This window comes from Cetorhinus maximus, chromosome 21 (assembly GCF_964194155.1).
Source record: "Cetorhinus maximus chromosome 21, sCetMax3.hap1.1, whole genome shotgun sequence".
NCBI lineage: Eukaryota > Metazoa > Chordata > Chondrichthyes > Lamniformes > Cetorhinidae > Cetorhinus > Cetorhinus maximus.
Genome location: NC_135899.1, coordinates 4662757 through 4685697, shown reverse-complemented (window position 1 = coordinate 4685697; position 22941 = coordinate 4662757). Strand labels below are relative to the sequence as shown.

General features: G+C 46.4%; 1 protein-coding gene across 1 annotated transcript in view; it reads right to left on the bottom strand.

The window, feature by feature from the left end:
- Nucleotides 1-1846: 1846 nt before the first annotated feature.
- The window catches only part of LOC144695494 (butyrophilin subfamily 3 member A3-like), an 89031-nt gene continuing 67936 nt past the window's right edge, over nucleotides 1847-22941 (bottom strand). The window contains exon 9 of the mRNA XM_078566371.1: nucleotides 1847-2424. Coding sequence (XP_078422497.1) covers nucleotides 1847-2424 — 578 coding nt within the window. The remainder of the gene's footprint in view (nucleotides 2425-22941) is intronic.

The window sequence follows — 22941 nt, the reverse complement described above, 5'->3', positions numbered from 1 at the left end:
GTGGGAAGGTAGGTATTGGGGGGACGGTGTAAGGGAGGGAGTTTGGAGGGAGAAAGATGTCCAGGGGAGGAGGGAGTTCGGAGGGGTGAAGGTGTCTGAGGGGAGGAGGGAGTTTGGAGAGGGGAAGTTGTGTGAGGGAGGAGGGAGTTTGGAGGAGGGAAGGTGTCCAGCGGGGAGGAGGGAGAAAGCACGGAGGAGGAATTAAGGGTCGAGGAGGGAATAAGGGGGTGAGGATGCCCAGGTGACTGTGCAAGGGAAGGGTCCATGGAGTCAGTGACTGCTTCCTGGGGAATGAACTGAGTGTGGGCATGATAGGAGGGAATGGTGAGTGAGAGAGGGGGCAGAGGGAGCCGGTAGGGTGGGAGGGTGGGGGTGCATTGGTAACAGAGAAGGGACAGCGGGGTGGTTGTTGGGGACTTGGAGGCAGACACGGACCCTGGGGGTGGGAAGGAGGAGGACACTGACACCCTGTGGATCTGAGACGAGGGATCCGTCATCGGCCAGCAGCCCCAGGAGCTGCTTACGGACCCCCTGCCTGTTTTCCAGTGAGTAGAAGAAGGGGGAGCCACAGTCCAGGTCCTGAAGGAGCCGGATCTGTGACCTGACGAACACACCTCAGGACCGGATAAGCTGCAGGTCCCTCAGCGCATCCTTCTCCACCTCATACACCTTCCACAGGGCCGGGTCCTCATCGGCCTGACCGAGATGGGACTCCAGGTCGAGCACCTCCTGTTCCAACCCCTCGAGCTGGCCTTCCACCTCCTCTGTGCTCCTGACAGAAGACATGAGCCCTCTGTGAGGCGGACCTGTCGAGCAGTGTCAGCTCCGATCATCGGTCGAGGGCCAGCTGGACTTTGTCACGGTGACCCAAGCTGTCGGCTAGGAATTCCCAGAGTTCCCCGAGGGGGATGAGGGGAGATGTGGTGGGGACATGAGGGTGTCCCCCAACTCACTCGTGATGGACTAAATCACGCCCAGTGTCCACCAGCAGCTCCCTCATCCCCCCACCCTCCTCCTCCCCCCATCCCCCTGCCCTACTCCAACCCCCCAATCCCCCTGCCCTCCTCCTCCACCCCCCCAATCCCCCTTCCCTCCTCCTCCCCCCCCCATCCCCCTGCCCTCCTCCTCCCCCCCATCCCCCCGCCCTCCTCCCCCCCATTCCCCTGCCCTCCTCCTCCGGGTTGTCACTGTCAGTGATCGAACCCCCTCCCCCCACCACACAGAGGGCAGCGGGCGGCCCAGCCACACTAGTCGGCCCTTCGTCTGTCACCATCCCACCCCCAGGATCGACGACAAATGGCTCCTCCCTGGGCTGCTCTGGAGGTTCTGGGTCGGAGGGTGACAGTGGTTCAGGGCCCCGCTCTGCCTCAGGCACCGGGTCACACGACGACTCAGGGAAAAGCTCCATCCCAGAACCAGTGCCCCCGAAGCCAAAATCAGAAATGGAGAAGTGGGGACTTCCCCTCCCCCACCACCGCCCAGTGACCCAGTGTGTGGGGCCATCCCCTCCCCCGTGACCCAGTGTGTGGGGCCATCCCCTCCCCCAGACATTGACACAGTGTGTGGGACCTTCCCCTCCCCCACCACTGCCCAGTAACCCCGTGTGTGGGGCCTTCCCCTCCCGCACCACCGCCCAATAACCCCGTGTGTGGGGCCTTTTTAATTGAATCCTCGACCAGGTCGAGCAGGTCCTGGGGATATCAGCCCGTGGTTCCTGAGGAATGGGCGACCCCCGCTGACAGTGTGTGATAATGGGAGGGGGGGGGACAGGATCCGTGAAGGACACCAGCCCCTCATCGACAGAGGAACAAACCCCCCTCCCCCACCCACATACAAGAAACAGTCTTTATTTGGATGAAGGGATAAAACCCTCATCCTCCTGGATTGTTACTGTCCGGGGACAGATTGTCAGTGGTTCTGTGTTTTTACCCCCATCAGTGGTACCTGGACAGAAGAAAGGATAGAGTTTCTCAGTGAATGTCGCAGTGAAAGTGTAGATATGGGACTTGTTATCTGAGTTATAAAAGGACACCTTCCCTCCCTCATAATCCAGGCAGACTCGAATCTTTCTCGGTTTCACACTCAGCTCTAAGAGTTTCGGTGATTTCTCACACGCCTTGTATTTATTCCCCTCTATCAGTCTCAGTGCCCAGTATCCGTTATCTGGACTCAGGTAGATTTGCCCCTTCCTATTGCTGGATTCCTTGGCCACACCCACATCCCACTCAGTCTTGTTCCCCACCTCCACCTCCCAGGAATGTTTCCCTGATGTGAATCCCTCTGATCCCAGGACACAGGGACAGGAATCAAATCTCTCCGGATTGTCGGGAAGCTGCTGCCGTTTCCCGGTGAATCTCACGTTCCTCAGGTCCTCAGACAGGAGAAGGTTAGGATGGGCTGTATTAGGGTCGAAGGTCACTGGAGCTGGGAACAGATGGACACAAATAAAATGTTAGTCACACTCACTGTAACTTTCACAGCCGGTTAGTGATTGGGAAAATCAGCAATGAACCAGAATTAGAAATTCAACCCCCACCCGGGGAAGAGTTTAAACAGAGCACAGGGGAAACGGGAAGACACTGCCCGGGGGAAGGTTTTACCTGGTGCCCACACCCTGCAGTGAGGCTGAGGAAACCCCGTTACAGAGAGGGGGAGGGGCTAGGGAGGGTGACAAGGCCCCAGGACTGCACTGAATCAGGGATCTGCAGTTTCTGGAATAGAGAGAGAGAGAGAGACACAGAGAGAGACAGATAGGTAGAGAGAGAGAGAGACTGGAGGAGAGAGAGGGAGAGAGAGAGACACAGGGAGAGCAATGGAGAGAGAGAGAGAGACGCTTGCAGAAAGAGAGGGAGAATGGCAGAGAGAGAGAAAGAGACAGGCAGAGAGAAGGGGGCTGGCAAAGAGAGAGAGAGAGAGAGACAGACAGGCAGAGAGAGAGAGAGAGGGGCTGGCAGAGAGAGAGAGTGGCAGGCAGAGAGAGAGAGACAGGCAGAGAAAAAGAGAAGTGAGGGAGAGCGAGAGACAAGATGAGAGCACGAGACAGGCAGAGATAAAGAGGGAGGGAGAGAGAAAGGGAGAGAGAGGGAGAGGGTGAGCAAGAGGGAGTGCGAGAGAGCAGGGTGAGCGAGAGAAGGTGAGCAAGAGCGGTGAGCGAGAGAGAAAGTGAGCGAGAGAGAGGGTGAACGAGAGAAGTTGAGAGAGGGAGAGCGAGAGAGAAGGTGAGCGGGAGAGAGTGTGAGCGAGAGAGAGGATGAGTGAGAGAGATGGAGAGCAAGAGAGAGAGAGGGAGGGTGAGAGAGGGGGGGTGAGAGAGAGTGGGAGGGCAAGTGAGAGAGGGAGGGAGATGTAGAGAGGTTGAGCAAAAGAGAGGGTCAGCGAGAAAGGGTGAGCGAGAGGGAGGGTGAGTGAGAGGGAGGGAGTGTGAGAAAAGGTGAGGGAGAGGGAGGGGAAGAGAGAGGGAGGGCAAGAGTGGGAGAGCAAGAGAGGGAGAACGAGCGAGAGGGTGAGCGAGAGAGAGGGAGTGTGAGAGAGGTGAATGAGAGAGTGGGTGAGCGAGAAAGAGAGGGTGAGCGAGAGAGGGGGTGTGGTAGAGAGAAAGAGGCAGAGAGATTACGGAGGCAGACAAGCAGAGAGAGAGGAAGAGATAGTATCTGACAGTGAGAGCATGTGACAGGCAGGGAGAGAAAGAGAGTGTGAGAGAGGGTATAACAAGGCCACGACAGCCAGAGTGAGAGTGCATCAGACAGAGAAAGAGTGAGAGGCAGTGACAGGCAGAGAGGACGAGAGTGCGACAGGCAGAATGATCCCACAACAGGCGGTGAGCAAGAGAGGGCGTGATAGAGAGGGAGAGAGCAACAGGCACAGAGGGAGAGTGCAACATTCAGAATGAGGTCATGATAGGCAGAGAGGAAGAGATAAACTGATAGGCAGTCAGAGAGGGGTGACAGACAATGAGAGAGAGAGTGTGACAGGCAAAGAGAAAGATGGTGTGACAGGCAGAAACAGAGAGAGAGGGTGTGACAGGCAGGGGGGAGAGAGAGAGAGAGGTGGGACAGGCAATGAGAAAAGGAAAGAGAGGGCTTGATAGGCAGTGAGATAGTGAGGGTGACAGGCAGAGAAAGAGGGGTATGACAGGAAGAGAGAGATTGAGCGCAACAGGCAGAGAGCGAGGGGGTGCGATGGGCTGAGAGAAGATGCAACAGAGATTGAGGGCACAGGCTGAGAGAGTGAGGGGGCATGACAGGCAGAGAGTGAGAGCGTGCATGACAGATAGAGTGAGGTCATGCCAGGTAGGGAGGGAAAGGATGTGAGAGAGAGAGAGGGAAAGGCAGAGAGAGGAGGGGAGAGAGAGAGAGAAAGGGGGAAGAGGCAGATAGAGAGACAGACAGTTATATGTTGTTTTATCTGTAAATAGCTTCAGGGAACTACTTATCTCAAACTAATGTGTTATGTGCAAGTGTTCCAGGGGGCCACATTTCACAGCTGCACCAGAGACTGAAGCGATGTGTATGTAACCAGTTCAATCTGCTTCTTCTTTTGAATCAGACAGGGTGGCAAAATTAAACAGTTTTTTATCTTTACAAATATAAAGTGTGATTATTAACAACATCTGGAAACCAAAAGACAACAAGAACACATGGAAAAGAGGGAGAGAGAGAGACAGGCAGAGAGAGAGAGGGAAAGACGGGCAGAGAAAGAGAGAAAGTGGGGAGAGACAGGCAGAGAGAAAGAGGGAGACAGACAGAGCGAGACGGGGAGAGAGAAAGACAGCCAGGCAGGGAGAGAGAGAGGGGAAGAGAGACAGGCAGAGAGAGAGAGAGAAAGACAGGCAGGCAGGGAGAGAGAGAGGGGAAGAGAGACAGAGAGAAAGACAAGCAGGCAGAAAGACAGAAGGGGACAGAGGAAGAAATGGGGAGACAGATTGAGAGAGGCAGAGTGAGAGAAAGGCAGGCAGAAAGAGAGAAAAAGATGGGAAGAGAGAGAATGAGAGGAACAAAGAGCAGAGAGAGAGACGGAGAGAGGGTGAGGGGAAGAGAGTGGGAGAGAGAGAGAGACAGGGAGAGAGGGAGGAAGAGAGAGAGGCAGAAAGAGATGGGGAGAGACAGGTGGAGAGAGGGGGAGAAAGTGTGAAAGAGAGAGGGAGACAAGCAGGGAGAGTGAGACTGGGAGAAAGGAGGGAAGAGAGGGACAGGCAGAGGGGGAGAGAAAGAGAGAGACACAGGCAGATAGAAGGAGAGAGGAAGAGAGAAGGGGAAAGGGAGAAGCAAGAGAGAGCGAGGCAAAGGAGGGAGAGAGAGGGGTAGAGAAAGAGGGAGAGAAGTGTGGGAGAAGGGAAGTGAGACAGAAAAAGATAGGACCAGAAAGAGACAGAGACAGGCAGAGAGGGAGGGCGCAACTGAGAGAGAGAGAGCAAGAGGGCATGACTGATGGTGTGTGAGAGAGAGAGAGCAACAGATGGAACAAGGATATGCCAGTCACAGAAAGAGAGAGAAGGGGCATGACAGGCAGAGACAGCGCAACAGACGGAACAAGGCCACGACAGGCAGAGAGCAAGAGGGAACGCAGCAGGGAGAGAGAGAGAGAAAGGAAGGGGGAGTGACAGGCAGAAAGCAAGAGAGTGTACAACAGGCAGAATTAGGTCATAACAGGCAGAGAGGGCAAGGGGCATGACCAAGATGGTGGCGTAGTGGTAATGTCACTGGAGCAGTAATCTAGTGGCCCAGGCTCATGCTCTGGGGACATGGGTTCAAATCCCATCATAGCAACTGGTAGAGTTTAAATTCAATTAATAAAATCTAAAACTAAAAGCTGTTCTCAGTAATAATGACTTTGAAACCATTGTTGTAAAAACCCACCTGGTTCACTAATGTTGTTTAGGGGAAAGAAATCTGCCATCCTTACCTGGTCTGGCCTACCTGTGACTCCAGACCCACAGCAATGTGGTTGACTCTTAACTGCCCTCTGAAATGGCTGAGCAAGTCACTCAAATCAAGAGAAATTAGGGATGGGTAATAGATGCTGGCCTTACCAGTGATGCCCACATCCCATGAAAGAATAAATAAAATGAAAGTGAGAGGTTAACAGAGGGGGAGAGTGTGATAGGCAGAACGAGATTGTGATAGAGTGAGAGGGACAGGTGAGGAGGGAGAGAGAGCATGTGAGAGGGAGATGAGAGAGCATGAATGACACAGAGAGAGCACTGATTATAATATGCCTTTAAGTGATATCACTAGAAGGTAAGTATGCCACGTGATCCAGTCTTGGTTCATTTTGCTTTGAGCAGAGCACACACACACAGCTCTGATGCCTTCAAGCTTTATACCTATGTAGAACCATGTGCCTAGTCTTAATGATTGACCCACAACGTGTTTACCCAATCACCGATAAGAAATTGGTGCCTTGTCTCTTGTAGAGTAAATAAGCCCAAGGTATTATATCATTCTAATAACACGACATGGTGATCAGCAGTGGTAAGACAGGTGGCAGCAAGATTAAGGGAAGGTGACATACAAACAGAGAGCAGAGACTGTGACTTAAAGTGAGTGAGAGAGATAATGTGACAGGCAGAGAGAGGGAGAGACAACGTGACAGGTAGAGAGAGGGAGAGTGTTACAGGCAGAGATTGAGAGAACATGTGGTGGGCAGAGAGAGAGAGAGAGGTGAGATCATGACTGACAAGAGATAGAGTGTGTATGACATGCACAGAGAGGGAGAGGGTTATAGAGTGACTGGCAGAGAGATTAAGGGTGGGAAGGGCAGAATTAGTTCATGAAGGCAGAGAAAGAAAGAGAGAGAGCGTAATAGGCAGTGAGAGGGAGAGGGTGAGAAAAATAAAAGAGAGAAATGTGCCAGACAGAGAGAGGGTATGACTGACAGTGAGAGAGAGACAGAGAGACAAACAAAGAGAGAGGGAGATAGAGAGAATGACAGGCGGAACGAGGTCGCGACAGGCAGAGCGAGAGAAGGGGCACAACTGAGAGAGTGAGAGCATGACAGACATAAGAACATAAGAAATAGGAACAGGAGTAGACCATTCGGCCCCTCCAGCCTGCTCCGCCATTCAATAAGATCATGGCTGATCTGCTTGTGTTTCGAATTCCACATTCCCATCTACCCCTGGTAACCTCTGATTCCCTTGCCTAACAAGGAGCCATCTACCTCTGCCTTATAAATATTCAATGACCCTGCCTCCACTGCCTTCTGAGGCAGAGAGTTACAAAGTCGCACAATCCTCTGACAGGAAAAAATTCTCCTCATCTCTGTCCTAAAATGGCGATCGCCAATTTTAAAACAGTGATCCCTAGTTTTGGACTCACCCACAAGGGAAATATCCTTTTCACGTCCACCTTGCCAAGACTGGTCAGGAACTTGTATACTTCAATCAAATCACCCTTCACCCTTCTAAACTCCAATGGAAACAAGCCCAGCCTGTCCAAACTTTCCCCCTAAGACAACCCGCTCATTCCAGGTAAAAACCTAGTAAATCTCATTTGAACCATCTCCAAGGCTGAGAGAGAGAGCACGAGTGTGTGCAACAGGCAGCGGGAGAGCGTACGATAGGCAGAGAAAGAGAACGTACGACTGACAGAACAAAATCACAACAGGCAGAGAGACCGTAAGACCATAAGACATAGGAGCAGAAATTAGGCCATTCGGCCCATCGAGGCTGCTCCGCCATTCAATCATGGCTGATAAGTTTCTCAACCCCATTCTCCCGCCTTCTCCCCGTAACCTTTGATCCCCTTACCAATCAAGAACCTCGGTCTTAAATACACTCAATGACCTGGCCTCCACAGCCTTCTGTGGCAATGAATTCCATAGATTCACCACTCTCTGGCTAAAGAAGTTTCTCCTCATCTCTGTTCTAAAAGGTCTTCCCTTTACTCTGAGGCTGTGCCCTCGGGTCCTAGTCTCTCCTACTAATGGAAACATCTTCCCCACGTCCACTCTATCCAGGCCTTTCAGTATTCTGTAAGTTTCAATCAGATCCCCCCTCAACTTTCTAAACTCCATCGAGTATAGACCCAGAGTCCTCAAACGTTCCTCATATGTTAAGCCTTTCATTCCTGGGATCGTTCTCATGAACCTCCTCTGGACCCTCTCCAGGGCCAGAACATCCTTCCTGAGATATGGGGCCCAAAATTGCTCACAATATTCTAAATGTGGTCTGACCAGTGCCTTATAAAGCCTCAGCAGCACATCCCTGCTTTTATATTCTAGTCCTCTCGAAATAAATGCCAACATTGCATTTGCCTTCCTAACTACCGACTCAACCTGCAAGTTAACCTTAAGACAATCCTGGACTAGGTCTCCCAAGTCCCTTTGCACTCCAGATTTATGAATTCTCTCCCCATTTAGAAAATTGTCTATGCCTCTATTCTTCCTACCAAAGTGCATGACCTCACACTTCCCCACGTTGTATTCCATCTGCCACTTCTTTGCCCATTCTCCTAACCTGTCCAAATCCTTCTGCAGCCTCCCCGCCTCCTCAATACTACCTGTCCCTCCACCTATCTTTGTATCATCTGCAAACTTAGCCAGGATGCACTCAGTTCCTTTCATCTAGATCATTAATGTATAAAGTGAAAAGTTGTGGTCCCAACACTGACCCCTGCGGAACTCCACTAGTCACCAGCCGCCATCCTGAGAAGGACCCCCTTATCCCCACTCTCTGCCTCCTGCCAGACAGCCAATCTTCTATCCATGCTAGTACCTTGCCTCTAACACCATGGGCTCTTATCTTACTGAGCAGCCTCCTGTGCAACACCTTGTCAAAGGCCTTCTGGAAGTCCAAGTAGATAACATCCATTGGCTCTCCTTTGTCTAACCTACTCGTTATCTCCTCAAAGAGTTCTAACAGATTTGTCAGGCATGACCTCCCCTTGATGAAACCATGCTGACTTTGCCCGACTTTACCATGCACTTCCAAGTATTCTGAAATCTTATCCTTAATAATGGACTCTAAAATCTTATCAACGACCGAGGTCAGGCTAATCGGCCTGTAATTTCCCATCTTTTGCCTCACTCCCTTCTTAAACAGGGGGGTTACATTAGTGATTTTCCAGTCCTCTGGGACCCTCCCTGACTCCAGTGATTCCTGAAAGATCACCACTAACGCCTCCACTATCTCTTCAGCTATCTCCTTCAGAACTCTGGGGTGTAATCCATCTGGTCCAGGTGATTTATCCACCTTCAGACCTTTCAGTTTTCCTAGCACCTTCTCCTTGGTAATGGCCACCATACTCACCTCTGCCCCCCGACTCTCTTAAACATTGGGGATGTCACTCATGTCTTCCACTGTGAAGACTGACGCAAAGTACCTATTCAGTTCCTCCGCCATTTCTTTGTTCCCCACTACTACTTCTCCAGTGTCATTTTCCAGTGGCCCAATGTCCACTTTTGCCTCCATCTTACCCTTTACATATCTAAAAAAACTATTGCAATCTTCTTTTATATTACTGGCTAGTTTACCCTCATATTTAATCTTCTCCCTCCTTATTTCTTGAGAGAGAGAAGGGGAAGAACAGAGAGAATGAGAGAGTGAATGCAACTTGCAAAACAAATCCGCGATAGGCAGAGAGAGAGAGAGAGGGAGGGAGCTCAACTGACAGAATGAGGTCGAGTGAGAAGGGGCAGCGAGAGCATGACATCAGGGTGGTACAGGAACAAGCAGCCACACGAGATGGACACTTGGACCATGGGCCTGAATTTTTCATCCGTTGAGCACGCGCCAGAGTCAGGGGACTCGGAGTCAAGAGAGACTCGACCCACACACCCCTAGTTTACAGAAATTCCAACCATCAATGAAATGGTGTCAGCACGAAAACACTCCCCAGGGTCAGGTCCATGTCGCCCAGGGAGAGGGTGTCCCGGGAAATTCAGCAGAAAGGGGCTGCACCCAGCCTGATTATCCTTGTCCACTCAGGTATGATGAGTATGATGACAATGTGTAGATATTATAGTGGAGGGAAAGAAAGGTAGTAGACACTGGAGTGTCCAGCACCGTGGTAGATTCACCCTCTCCTATGATCTACAGGAGAATCCATTGTATTGGGAAGATTTACAGGTGACACAGTGGCTGGAGCGATATCCAAATCCTTAAATGTTAAGGGTGGGACCCCAACAAAGTGGACGTGTGTTTTAGTGAGATGGGACCAGCCTGGGATGGGAGTTTTAGGTTCAGATTGGAAGTTGCCTCTCGTGGTAAATAACTGTTTGTGGGGTGGAATGGATAGCGGACGAGGTGTTGGTTATTCCCCCACGTCACGGTGAGACATGGGAAATGACATCAATAGGATCCTATTATTTAAAAACTCTGAGAACTCAGACACGGGAAATGTATAGGACTGTAGTAGAAGAAAATAGGGAAGTCTCCACTGTTCACAAACATGATTGTGGATGAGTGACTGGGGGAGAAGTCAGGATAGAGGGAGACCCCATGTCCCAACCATAGAAACAATACACTTTCCCTAAGGAAGTGGGGAAAGACCTGGAAAAGGCTGTAGCCTCCCTAGTGGAACAGGGAGCATTGGGACTGGGATGACAAATGTGAAAAGGCTTTCATTAAACTGAAAATGGGCTTGCAGACTGGCCCAGCTCTGGGACCTGTGGACCCCGACAAGGACTTTTATCTGGAAGCTGCAGCCACCGACGTCAGTTTCAGTGAAGTCCTTCTGCAGGAAACAAACAGTCACTTGTGACAAGTAGCCGATGTGTCCAAAGTCCTAGCAGACGTGGAAAAGGGGTTTTCCCTCTGTGAGGGACATCTGTTAGTGACCTGTTGGGCAGTGAAACATTTTACCATTTTCACCGGCATCCATTACTGACCCAGCACAACCCAATCCGACTGTTGTTAGACAGAAAAATGAAAGAAGGAACAGGATCTAGTGCCAGAATAACCAGATGGACTTTCTTGCGAAGTGGGAAAAACATTAAGGTAAACAGAATGGATGACCCTAAACTCATAGCTAATCTCAACTATCTGGGAGAACCCCATACTTGTACCATACAGGGGGTTTGGGAAACTGAGGGAGGATTCAAGGCAGGAATCCACCCTGAGGGATGAGATATTTATGTTGATGGCTCTAGTTTCTGTTTGTGGAATGACACATTATTACTTTGGTACATTAACTGCCATGCAATCGTCAGTGATGTGGCATTCTGGATGTAAGTGACATACCTACATGTCAAATATAACCTCTAAATAACTTTGGAATAATATTTGTATAACAATGACCTTGTAGTCTTTGACATGAAAAAAGGGGGGAAAAAATGAAAAGAAAAACAGAATGCTGGATTAATGATCCACAAAGGGAGGTTGAATGAGCAATATCCCTGCCCAATACTATGAGTGCCCAGCAGGTGGACCTAGTCACTGTGACTCTTGGTCACACATCCGAGTGAAGGAGAGTCAGATAGAGGGTCAGAAAGGGGTCTGCCCGGCAATAACTGAACCCCACCTGAAACCCCCACCTGAGAAAAAATAGGTTTAAAAGTCCCACAACAGAGGTTAAAACTGCTCAGACAAATGAATTGGAAACATTTTCTGTTTTGAATGGAAAGGCAACGGGACCAGAAAACACTGCTGAAATTTTATTAGAGGAACTTTTCTTTAAAAGGAAACTACTATTGCTTTTGGTAGACATCCAATTAAAGACATGTCTTACTGATTATTTTTTCCAAATGAGGCTAAGTGGCAAACATCAGAAATTGAAAATTGGTTTAAGGGAGAGAAAGGATAAATAAAGGAGATATTGGAAATTCTTCCCCCTTATTCCATGTTATAGACTACAAGGTCATTATATATATTCCAAAATGATTTAGGAACTATATTTTGACATGTAGGTATACACATATATCCAGAATGCCACATCACTGACTATTGCATGATGGTTAGTTTACCAAAGTAATAATGTATCATTCCACAGCACATGTAGAGTTCTGGAGAAATGCACTGCATCTCAGCTCCGATATTTGTATCTAAAATTCTAATTATTTTGGACTTCTGGGAACCATAAGACGTAACATGGTGGCAGCAGGTGTTTGTGAGTAAACCCCAAACCATATAAATGAAATAAATGCTGAATTAGTTTGAGAAAAATCATCTCAAATTAGTATAGAAAGAGAAAAAAAACTGAGTGAACTGCACGAAAACGAAATGATTGCTGCCACAACCATGAATACACAGCTCTAACTCAGGATGAAATGGGAGGCCGATGATGTTGTGCAGGCATTTGATAAGTTTAAACAAGAGTGTAAATTGACATGAAGTAAACATAAATCTGAAGCTGAAGCTTGATACTGAAGCACAGAGTAACATCATCCTGCTCAGACTATATCAGAAGATCTTTCCTGAAAATTTGAAAGAAAATGGTTACCTAAAGAAAGATGCTCTGAAATTCAGCAATGTCAAACTGACAGCATCTGGTGGAACTGAGATTCGACAGCTCGGAATGTCCCAAATCAGAGGGACACACAAAGGGAAAGCCGTTAACTGCGTGTTCTGCGTTGCTGAAACAGGTGGTCCTGCTTTCCTGGGTTGAGCAGATGTGAAGAGTTGCAGCTTACTTAGTAAACCATGAGATGATGGAGGCATCACTGAGGGTTGAAGGTAGTACATCCACTGGAAAATGTCCTCCTTCAGCCAGGACCACCACCATCAACATCCCTTCAGCCTTTTGTTTATGACATCTTTTGCAATCTCTCCTTTGCCTCCACCTATCACTGGCCTTCTATCCAGCTTAACCCCCTTAAACAGTATATATTTCACCACATTTCTACTTCTCTTTCGTTCAGAAGAAGAATCATGCGGACTCGAAACGTTAACTCTGTCTTTCTCTCCACAGATGCTGTCAGACCAGCTGAGTTTTTCCAGCAATTTTTGTTCTTGTTTCAGATTTCCAGCTTCTGCAATATTTTGCTTTTATCTTAAAGTCAAATCGTGTCCTGAGAAAGTCACAGCCATCTCTGAGATGGAAGTTCGAAGAGACAACAAAGAGTTGAGACGTTTTCTTGGCTTGATTCAGGACATGAGCTCTTTCATACCTCACATGTCAAAACACACAGCAAACCTACGGGAGCTGATTAGAGAAGATGCTGAGCACCCGTGGCCAGAGTCACATGAGAGGAGCTTCAACAAGCTCAAAGAAGTAATGTGATTCAAGGAGACAAGTCTGTCATACGACAACCTGTCACTCTGCAAGTAGGTGCATAAGGACTGGGAGCATCCCGGGTACAAGAGGGAAAAGTGATAGCATTTGCATTAAAAGTTCTAACACGGCTGGAACCAGATCTGCTCTTGGCAGTCATGTATGGATTGAGAAGTTCAATCCACAGCTTTCTGGGAGAAAGTTCATTGTGGAGAATGATCATTGTTCACTCGAGCAGATCTGCAAGAAAAATCTGTGCACAGCAGCGGCAAGGCTGCAGAGGTTACTCTTGAGGATTCAGAGTAATGATTTCACTCTGATATACAAGCCAGCAAGTGAAATGGTGCTCAGAGATGCATTATCTCATTTGTCACCACATGCGAAACATGAGATAAAATTTTGAGGTGTAAAGACCCATCACTTAGAGATGAGGCCAGCAAAGATGAATTGTTACGTATGCTCTCTCAGCTAGCAATTCAGTGGATGGCCTAATGGGTTCAGCAATCTCAGTCAGCAATACAGCAGTATTGGACTATTGGTGATGACATCTCACGAGAAGATAGTGTTCTGCAGGCCAGATCCAGAATCATCGCATCCAAAACAGTGCAGAAAGATAGAGGAAGGCCACATGGGAATGGTGAAGTGTAAGCTCAGAGGCAGTTCAGCTGTGTACTAGATATAAATCTACAAAGACATCGAAAGAATGGTTCGACATGCAGTGAATGCCAGAGGTTTAGAAATGCACAGCAGAATGACTGAAATATCACTCAGACCATGGCAAACGGGAGGAGCTGATTTATTCACACACAATCAAGAATGAATTCACTATCCCAGAGGGCTGTGGAGGCTCAGTCATTCTGTTCAAAGCAGAGGTTGATAGATTTCTAGAAACAATGACATTAGGGGATATGGGGAGAGTGCGGGGAGATGGCCTTGAGGCAAAAGATCAGCCATGATCGAGTTAAATGGCAGAGCAGGCTCGAGGGGCCGAATGGCCTACTCCTGCTCCTATGTTCCTAATGGTGTCTCATGGTACCAGGCTATTATTCAAAGTTGCTTTTCTCTGAAAGGGGAAAGATTTGAGACCTACAACAACCACCTGAGCAGTATGGCTTCTGTTTACTGAGCAAGGGATTCCTGAAAGAGTAATCTGTGATAAGTGAACCCAATTCACTTCATCTCCACATTACCTAAGGGGAACATGGGTTTATAGAAGGACACGTCCAGGCGGTCAAGAGAACCCTCATGAAATGCCAAGAGACAGAGGAGAACCCAAACCTTACCTTATTGTCACTCCGAGCTACACTGCTCGAGGCTGACATTAAATCACCCGCAGAGCTATTCAATGGCAGAAAATACAAGGGAACTTTACCAAGCAAATGACCAGGAGGAAGTAGACAACAATTCACTGATGAAGAGATAGGAGGAGGTCAACACTTCCGACAGGATGCTAAATCCTTGTCTGAGTTACTGAGAGGATAATCTGTACATGTACAGGATACAATCCTGAAAACCTGTAACCAGCAAAAGTTGTTGGTGAAGCTGAGACTCCAAAGTCTTACATCACCGAGACTGAAATCAGTAACCAAATGAAGAGGGAAAGGTTCCATAATCAACCAACACCTAGGCTGGAAAAGCAGAAAAGGTCATCAATAACAGCAACATCACTAAGCAGTGAGACAACATCACCAACAAGCAGTGCAACATCAACAACATCACCAGCAAGTGACACAACAGCAGCCACATTAAGCACAACTCCGACAACACCAGGAGCAGCACACACAACATCACCAACTCATCACTGAGAACGATAACTCCCAAAGTCACGAGATGGAGGCACAACATCCCACCACCTTAGTGATACCGTCAATGATGTTTCTGAGAAAAGAAAATAAGCTATAACTGACTCTTAAGCTGTCAGTTTAATTACAAAATTCGATAGTTAATTGTCCTTAGTTTAGACATAATATAAAAAATTTAATGTTTGGAACAGTTATATTGATAAGTTGAGGCATTATATTTTAAAGAAAGAGGGTTGTTATATTTTTATATTATTCAAAAAGGGTTGGACCTATATTGTGATGTGCATGTATACATGTATATCTAGAATGCCCCATTACTCACTATTACACTCTGGTCAATGTACAGAAAAGCACAATGTATTATTCCACAGCACGTGGAAATCTGGAAAAATAAACTTGATGAAAAGCTCTTGTATCTGTGTCTACAAGTCTGATTATTTCAAAATTCTGGGCATCACAATAACAACGTTAAACTTTCCCAGCTCTGATAAAAGGTGATTGACCTGAAATGTTGGCATGGATTTTCACACAATCATAACAACTCCATTTAAAAATAGCAGGTGGGATCTGATTCAGGTATTCCGCCCCCGATTCAGGTCATTCCCACAACCCCACCAACCCCCCACCGCAACCCCCCCACCCCCACCAACCCACCATCGCAACACACCACACCCCCACACCAACCCCCGCCGTACCCCACCCCACCCCTACCGCAACCCCCCACACCCCCACCGCATCCCCCATCGCAACCCCCCCACCCACCGTACCCCCCAACCCCCACCAACCCACCATCGCAACCCCCCACACCCCCACCGCATCCCCCATCGCAACCCCCCCACCCCCACCAACCCACCCACCGCACCCCCCAACCCCCACCAACCCACCATCGCAACCCCCCACACCCCCACCGCAACCACCCCACCCCCACCAACCCACCATCGTAACACACCACACCCCCACACCAACCCCCCACCGTACCCCACCCCACCCCCACCCCCACCGCAACCCCCCGCAGCCCCACACCAGCCCCCCATCGCAAACCCCCACACCCCAATTTTTGCTGACACAGGATAAGGTTGTGAGGAGCAAGCCCACACTCTGCACTCTCGACCTTGCCAGCTCCATTGTGAGGTCAGGTGAATCATAGCCCTCCCGAATTTTTGTTGAGTCGGGCCAGCTTCTCCATGACTCATGGTTCATGGCCTCACAGAGGAGTTGTGACACATAGTCCGGATTTAGGAACCTTTTGAAAGCTAAGGTCAAAAGGACTTACCTATGCCCCCCCCATGCCCTTTTCATGCACCTACCATTCCCCCCTCCATTCCAACCCAGTGCCAATCCATTCCCTCCATCCATCCCACCACCCCTTATAGCCTCCATGTGAACTCATGGCCCTTCCATGCCCATTAACCCAGTGTACACAATGTATAGAACCAATGAGCCAGAAAGTAACAATGGCACTCGGGGAACTGCTCAGAAATAAAAGACTCATTAAAGGATTATCTCAGTGAGGTTCTGTTTTGACGCCTGGAGAGAAGGCTTGCCTTTGCTTGATTGACACCTTTCAGTAGTTATAATACATTTTCTGTCTGTGATCAGCTTTGTTGATGTCTCAGTGTTTATTTTCACAACATTAAGAGGTGTTGAAGCTGCTGTGTTTGATACTTTAATGGTCTGTTTGATTGACACTTTTACAGGGTTGTAGGAACAACAATGTTTTTTTCAAAAGACGATTTGTGAATGGGTGTTTTTATAGCACTTCCACACAGGTCATTGTTACTATATGGCTCATTAATTCTGTACATAGTGTACACTAGGTATAAGGGTATAGAAGGGCCATAATTTGGATTGAGTTGACATAGGAACACAGGACCAAGGAGCAGGAGTAGGCCAGGCAGATCCCCGAGCCTGCTCTCCCATTTGATAACATCATAGCTGAACCGATTGTGGCCTCAACTCTACTTTCCTGTCTGCAGCCCCATAACCCTAGACTCACTTGTGTGTCAAAAATGTATCAAACTCAGCATTTAATAAGTTCAATGACCCAGCCTCTACTGCTCTCTAGTGAAGAGAATATAGACTAATGACCATCTGAGAGAGAAATAAAATCCCCTTGTCTCCGTTTTCAATGGGAGACCTCTTATTTTCAAACATTGTCCCCTAATTCTAGTCTCCCCCACAAGAGGAAATATCCTCCTGGTATCCACCCTATCAAGTACCCTAAGAAACTTACATGTTTCAATAAGATCCTCAGGATTATATAAGTTTCAATAAGATACTATCAACATATTTAAAAGCCTCTGTGCACAAACATTGCAGAAATCCACCAAAATTGGTTTTCCTTTGTGTAGTGCCCATTCCCTTGTTTTTCATGTAATACGTCACATCTCTTGGGAGTACTGACGAGTGATGACTTGGGAGATTTATCTGCGCTTGTTCACTGAATAGTAATTCGGTAATGGTTCTGCAGTATGATGAAGTGTGCACGGTTGGAATAGGTATATATGATTTCACAATGTTCAGCACCATTCGCAACTCCTTAGATACTGAAGCAGTTCATGTTCAAATGCAGTAAGACCTGGACAACATCCAGGCTTGGGCTGACAATTGGCAAGTAACATTCACGCCATACAAGTGTCAGGCAATGACCATCTCCAACAGGAGAGAATCAAACCATCGCCCCTTGACATTCAATGGCAATACCAGCACTGAATCCCCCACTTCTAACATCCTGGGGGTTACCATTGACCAGAAACTGAACTGGACTTGCCATATAAATACAGTGGCTACAAGAGCAGGTCAGAGGCTAGGAATCCTGTAGCGAATAACTGTTAAGATGATGTAATAATTCTTATAATGTTATTGGAATTTATTGTAAAATAGACTAATAGTGGGATGTTTCTGTGTGTCTATATGTGTCTGTGTATGTATGAGACTTAATTGAATTAGTCTGGGTGCTTTGATCTAAGAAGGGAGGTCAGCTTTGAAATGTTAGTTAGATAACCATGGGGAAGTTTAGAATGATAGGTGTCAGGGGAACCTTTGCATTTTGAAATAAACCAGACTAGATTGTTTTCAAAGGAGGGGTGAAATGTGTCACCTCGTCAGGTGAAGTTTAGAAACAGTGTGTTTATTTTTCCTGAAGATTACTGGAAAAACTTAGTGCTATGAGAGGGTTTTATTATTAGGGAGATAAAGTCCAAAGACAGAGTGAAACAATGGGTATTTGCATTCAAAGAGGAAGATATGTATAAAGAAGAGAAGACTGTTTTGTAAGGGATGGCATTTTTAAAATTTTACAAGTATGTGAAAAAGCCTTCAGCATCTATGCCTCAAGCTGCTGTCTTCAGGGACTAAAGTGAAGAGAATGCACTCCGAATGCGACTTGTTCAGGATATCATGATTCTTTGCCTGGGTCTTTTAAAATCTATGTGTCTTTCTGTTGCCTTGACAAGAGTGTAACTGGGAGTTAGATTGAGTAGGGGATTTGAAGTTATCATAGTAGTAATTTGTAGATCTGTGTATGTATTAAAGATCATTTCTCTATTAATAAATGTTCACTCTAGTTTTGTAAAAAACCTATTAGATTTGTTGATCTTATTACTACTGAATTCAAGGCAGGCATCTCAAAATGTATACAAATTGAAAATTAATTGTGACAGTTGTTTCAAGTTTCCCTCTGGGATTTGAACAGCTCAGCATTTACTGTCGGCTGTGTCATAACATTCTTGGGCGCTCTTTGTGGGATAGATTTGAAATTCCTTGATTTGTTTGGAATTGGTGAATCTTAAGGCTATGAGTAGGAGAAGCACTTTGAAATGAGAAGTTTGGCTGAGGCCTTTTGTAGTGGTGAGGCTGCAATATGGCTTTGGCAGTTGCTCAGACTTGTTTGGGGGTTGAAATTATAACTTTGGCCTGTTTACAAAAGGTAACTAAAGTTAAGTTACTGGAATTGGTGAATACATTACAATTGGGCTTACCTGCAGGGGTTAATAAAGCAGATATAATTGAAGGTATAACACAACATTTGAAGTTGGAAGTGATACCTGGCACTAGTGAGTCACAGCTGGAGGTAGTGAGACTTCAGTTAGAAATGAAGAAGTTTAAACTTGAACAAACAAAGGAACTAGAAAAATTGAGCGAGAGGCAGCAGAAAAGGAAAGGGCATTTCAAAGTGAGAAAGCAGAAAGTCAGGAGATAGAAAGGAAGCTAGAACTGGAATTCCAGGCAAGAGAGAAGGATAAAGAAAGAGAGGCAAGGGAAAGTGAGAAGGAAAGAGAAAGGGTATACCAACTTCAAAGGCTGGAAGTTAAAAAAGAGACCTCATATTCTGAGGAAAGTTCTGATGATGTAAAAACCTTTAATTTAAAAACCAGTGGGGAGATGTTTAAATTTGTACAAGTTCTTCCAAAGTTTGAGGAAAGAGATGTTGAAGCATTTTTTATTTCATTTGAGAAGATAGCTAAAGAGATGAAATGGCCACAGGAAAACTGGGCATTGTTGTTACAATCCAGGTTGGTGGGTAGAGAACATGAGGTTTATGCTTTGCTGTCAGAAGAAATGTCAATGAATTATGATGTGGTGAAAAAAGGCTATTTTGAGTGCAGATGAGTTGGTTCCTGAGGCAGATAGGCAGAAATTTAGGAATATGAGAAAACAGCCGGGGCAAACTTATATTGAGCTTGAAAAAGTAAAACAAAGTAATTTTGACTGGTTAATACGGGCATTAAAGATAGAGACAACATATGCAGCTCTTAGAGAGGTAATTATTTTGGAAGAATTTAAAGATTCAATTCCTTCGGTAGTGAGAACTCATGTGGTGGAACAGAGGGTTGAATCTGTCAGGCAAGCAGCAGAGATAGCTGATGATTGTGAGTTAGTTCAGAAAGCTAAACCTTTCTTTCGTAACCCTTTCAAATTGGAAAAGGATAGAAAGTGGGAATGTGAAAGGAAGGTTTGTAGTTAGGGGTGAGAAAGAGTAGGTGGAAATTGCCAGGATGTTTTTCTAAGAATACAAAGGAAGGTGCTGAGGGTAGAAGTGACATTCGAAAATTGAGATGTTTTCATTGTAATAAAGTTAGACACATGAACTCAGTCCGCTGGTAATCGCTGGGGAAATCTGTTAGAATTATAGGGGTGCAGAAAAGTTCTGGAATTAAAAATACTGTGGGTTCTGAGTTTCAGGCACAGGAAAATCCAGTGGTTTGTGTACAGATAAAACAGGAGGAACCAGTGATAGGTAAAGAAGTGCAAATATGTTCATAATTTTCCAAAACTCCTAGGACTCCCTCCTTAACAGCACTGTGGGTGTACCTACATGGACTGCAGCGGTTCAAAGAGGCAGATCACCACCACCTTCTGAAGCGCAACTGGGGATGGACAATAAATGCTGGCCTAGCTAGTGCCTCCCACATCCCATGAATGAATAATAAAAAAATAAATTCAGCTCAAATTGTGCCGCTCAGCCTGCTGGCCGATGATGTACATTGCAGAGTTTGGTGATATTCTCCCAATGTAAGCACCGGGTTTTCAATGGTTCTCCTTGGGCTCTGCCTTCCTCATCTTTGTCTTGATGTTACTATGGATGGTGACCAAGGACAGGTCCTTGCCCGCCGGTCGGCCTGCAATCACTGGACCCGTGGTGTCCACAATGTAAAATATCTGGGGTAATCAGAGTGAGTTGTTGAAGTGACATTTGAGTGTAATAGATCCCAGGGATGGAATCTCCCGGTCATTGTACGCAGTGAGTTTGGCGTTGGTTGGTTGAATCATCACTTGCCATTTCTGTGGGTACATACATTTCAGTGTGTGAAATGGAATGATGTTTACACTTGTACTGGTATCCAGTTTTGCACGTGGGTTATGCTGCCCCTTCAGCTATGGGCATATTAATCTGGATGTTGGCAAAGGCTTCTGTTGGTATCACTGAGCCAATATATTCTTTGATGTTCACCAGGTTGATTGTCTGTTCACTTTCACTGTTGGTGGTCTGGTCATTCTCACCTGACCGTGTAGCTTGGCCAGACATGTCGTGGATCTTCTCTTGATGCTGTTTGGTGCACACCCTTGGTTTGTTGGAATGCTGTATCTGTCCGGCCTCTGGTTGTGGTTTCTCATGACATTGAACCACTTCTTTTGGACTTTGCTTTCAGCACTCACACTTCCAATGTCCTCTGATGCCACATACATTGAATACAGCATTAAAAGCTGGGCAATTTCTGGGTGTATGTATGAGATTGTATTTCCTGCATTGCTTACTCGTCTAACCTGTATTGGCAATGGTGCCAATGGTGGATAAATTCGGCATAGCCTGTAGACTTTTTCTACCCAATAGTCTGGTTTCATACTTGTATCTGCTTTGCAGTCACTTCTATAGTGTAGACTTTGGGCTGGTCCAAGAGGTCTTTTTGGAACACTTCTATTGGAGTAGATGCTATAACAAGCTCGATTATTCTGTCGGCTAGCTCTGCTACCGTGAATTCACAATCACACCCCTTGTATCGGCAGCTACTTATCAATGGTCTCTGTCGGTTGTTCACTAAAGGACATGAATTCCAGAAGGTGTATTCTGAAGTTGAGCTTCAGTCGTAATTGATCTTCGAGTGTTAGACCATACTTTATTCCGATTTTTAAGGTGGCCATCTGACGGACTTGACATGTTCAGTCTGTGGAGGCCTTCATTCCCGACAGCAATTTTCATTTCAATGTTGTTTATCACAGTCAGAAATATTGAGGTCCAGAAAACACAGCTTGACGCGTTATCAGAACAAAGTCAACTCAGATAGGAGATCAGTTGCCTTCCAGTTGAGTGTTAGAAATTTTGTGGTCATCTTTTTGCTTTTTTCAGGATTTTTAATGCTATCTGAAAGTTGTATCAGCTATTCAGATTTTCTTTTACAGCTTTTGAACTTAGTTTATCTCCAGGTTGCAGCACTTTAAGTGACAACTGCCTTAGATGATCATTGGTTGCTGCTTGACTGCAATGGCATTGCTGTTCAGCTTTGTTTCTTCTCTCCTGGTTTAACTCTATGCTTCACCCACAAAATAGTGATTTAGGACAGAAAATGGTTACAGGGCTTCAAAATGAAAGCAAAATGTGAAAAGTTTTTTTTACAGCTCCACTAAAACCTCACAGCATTTATATTCTATATCCCAGCCAATGAAAGCAAGGATCCCGTTTACCCTCTTTACCATCTTATATCCCTGTCACATATGGGACCACACTACACTCCAAACCCAGTCATGAACATTCACAGATAATCCACTGCTTCAGGCTCCAGACTCAACAAAGCAACATATTTCACCAGGCCACACTTCTGGCTGCATCCCCAGTCGAGCCTCTCAGGTTGATTCTGCCCATGTGCTCATCTCAATTCGATTCTGTGCACGTGGAAAATCTCACACTCGGAATTTGCTAATAAAGATTTACCGATACTAATAAAACTTACTAGTATTAATAAGCTTTACTAATATTGATAAGCCCTACTAATACTTAATATGCGTTACTAGTGGGAATAAACCTTACTTAAAAATAGAAGATAAAACTCACCAGCTACTAAGTTGTTATTAATAGGTAATATTTTCAACATTTTTTAAACTCAGTCCCTGAGCAGCAATACTCACCAGCCAATCATCTTATGACTTTCACCGTGAGGTTATACTGGAACTGTATAAAACACTAGTTAGGTCACATCTGGAGTACTGCCTGCAGTTCTGCTCACTGCACTCTCGGAAAGATGTGATTGCACGATGGAGGATACAGAGGAAATTTTAGTTATGAAGAAAGATTGGATAAGCTGGGGTTCTTTTCTTTGGAACAGAAGAGGCTGAGAAGAGACCTATTTGAAGTGTATAAAATTAGGAGAGGTCTAGATAGAGTGGATAAGTAGATCCATTTCATCCGGATGTCAGGTTCCTGCTTCCAATTTGAAAATCCATCCCATCCATTTGGATTATATTGAATTGTCTAATTTAATTAGTTCACGTTGCAA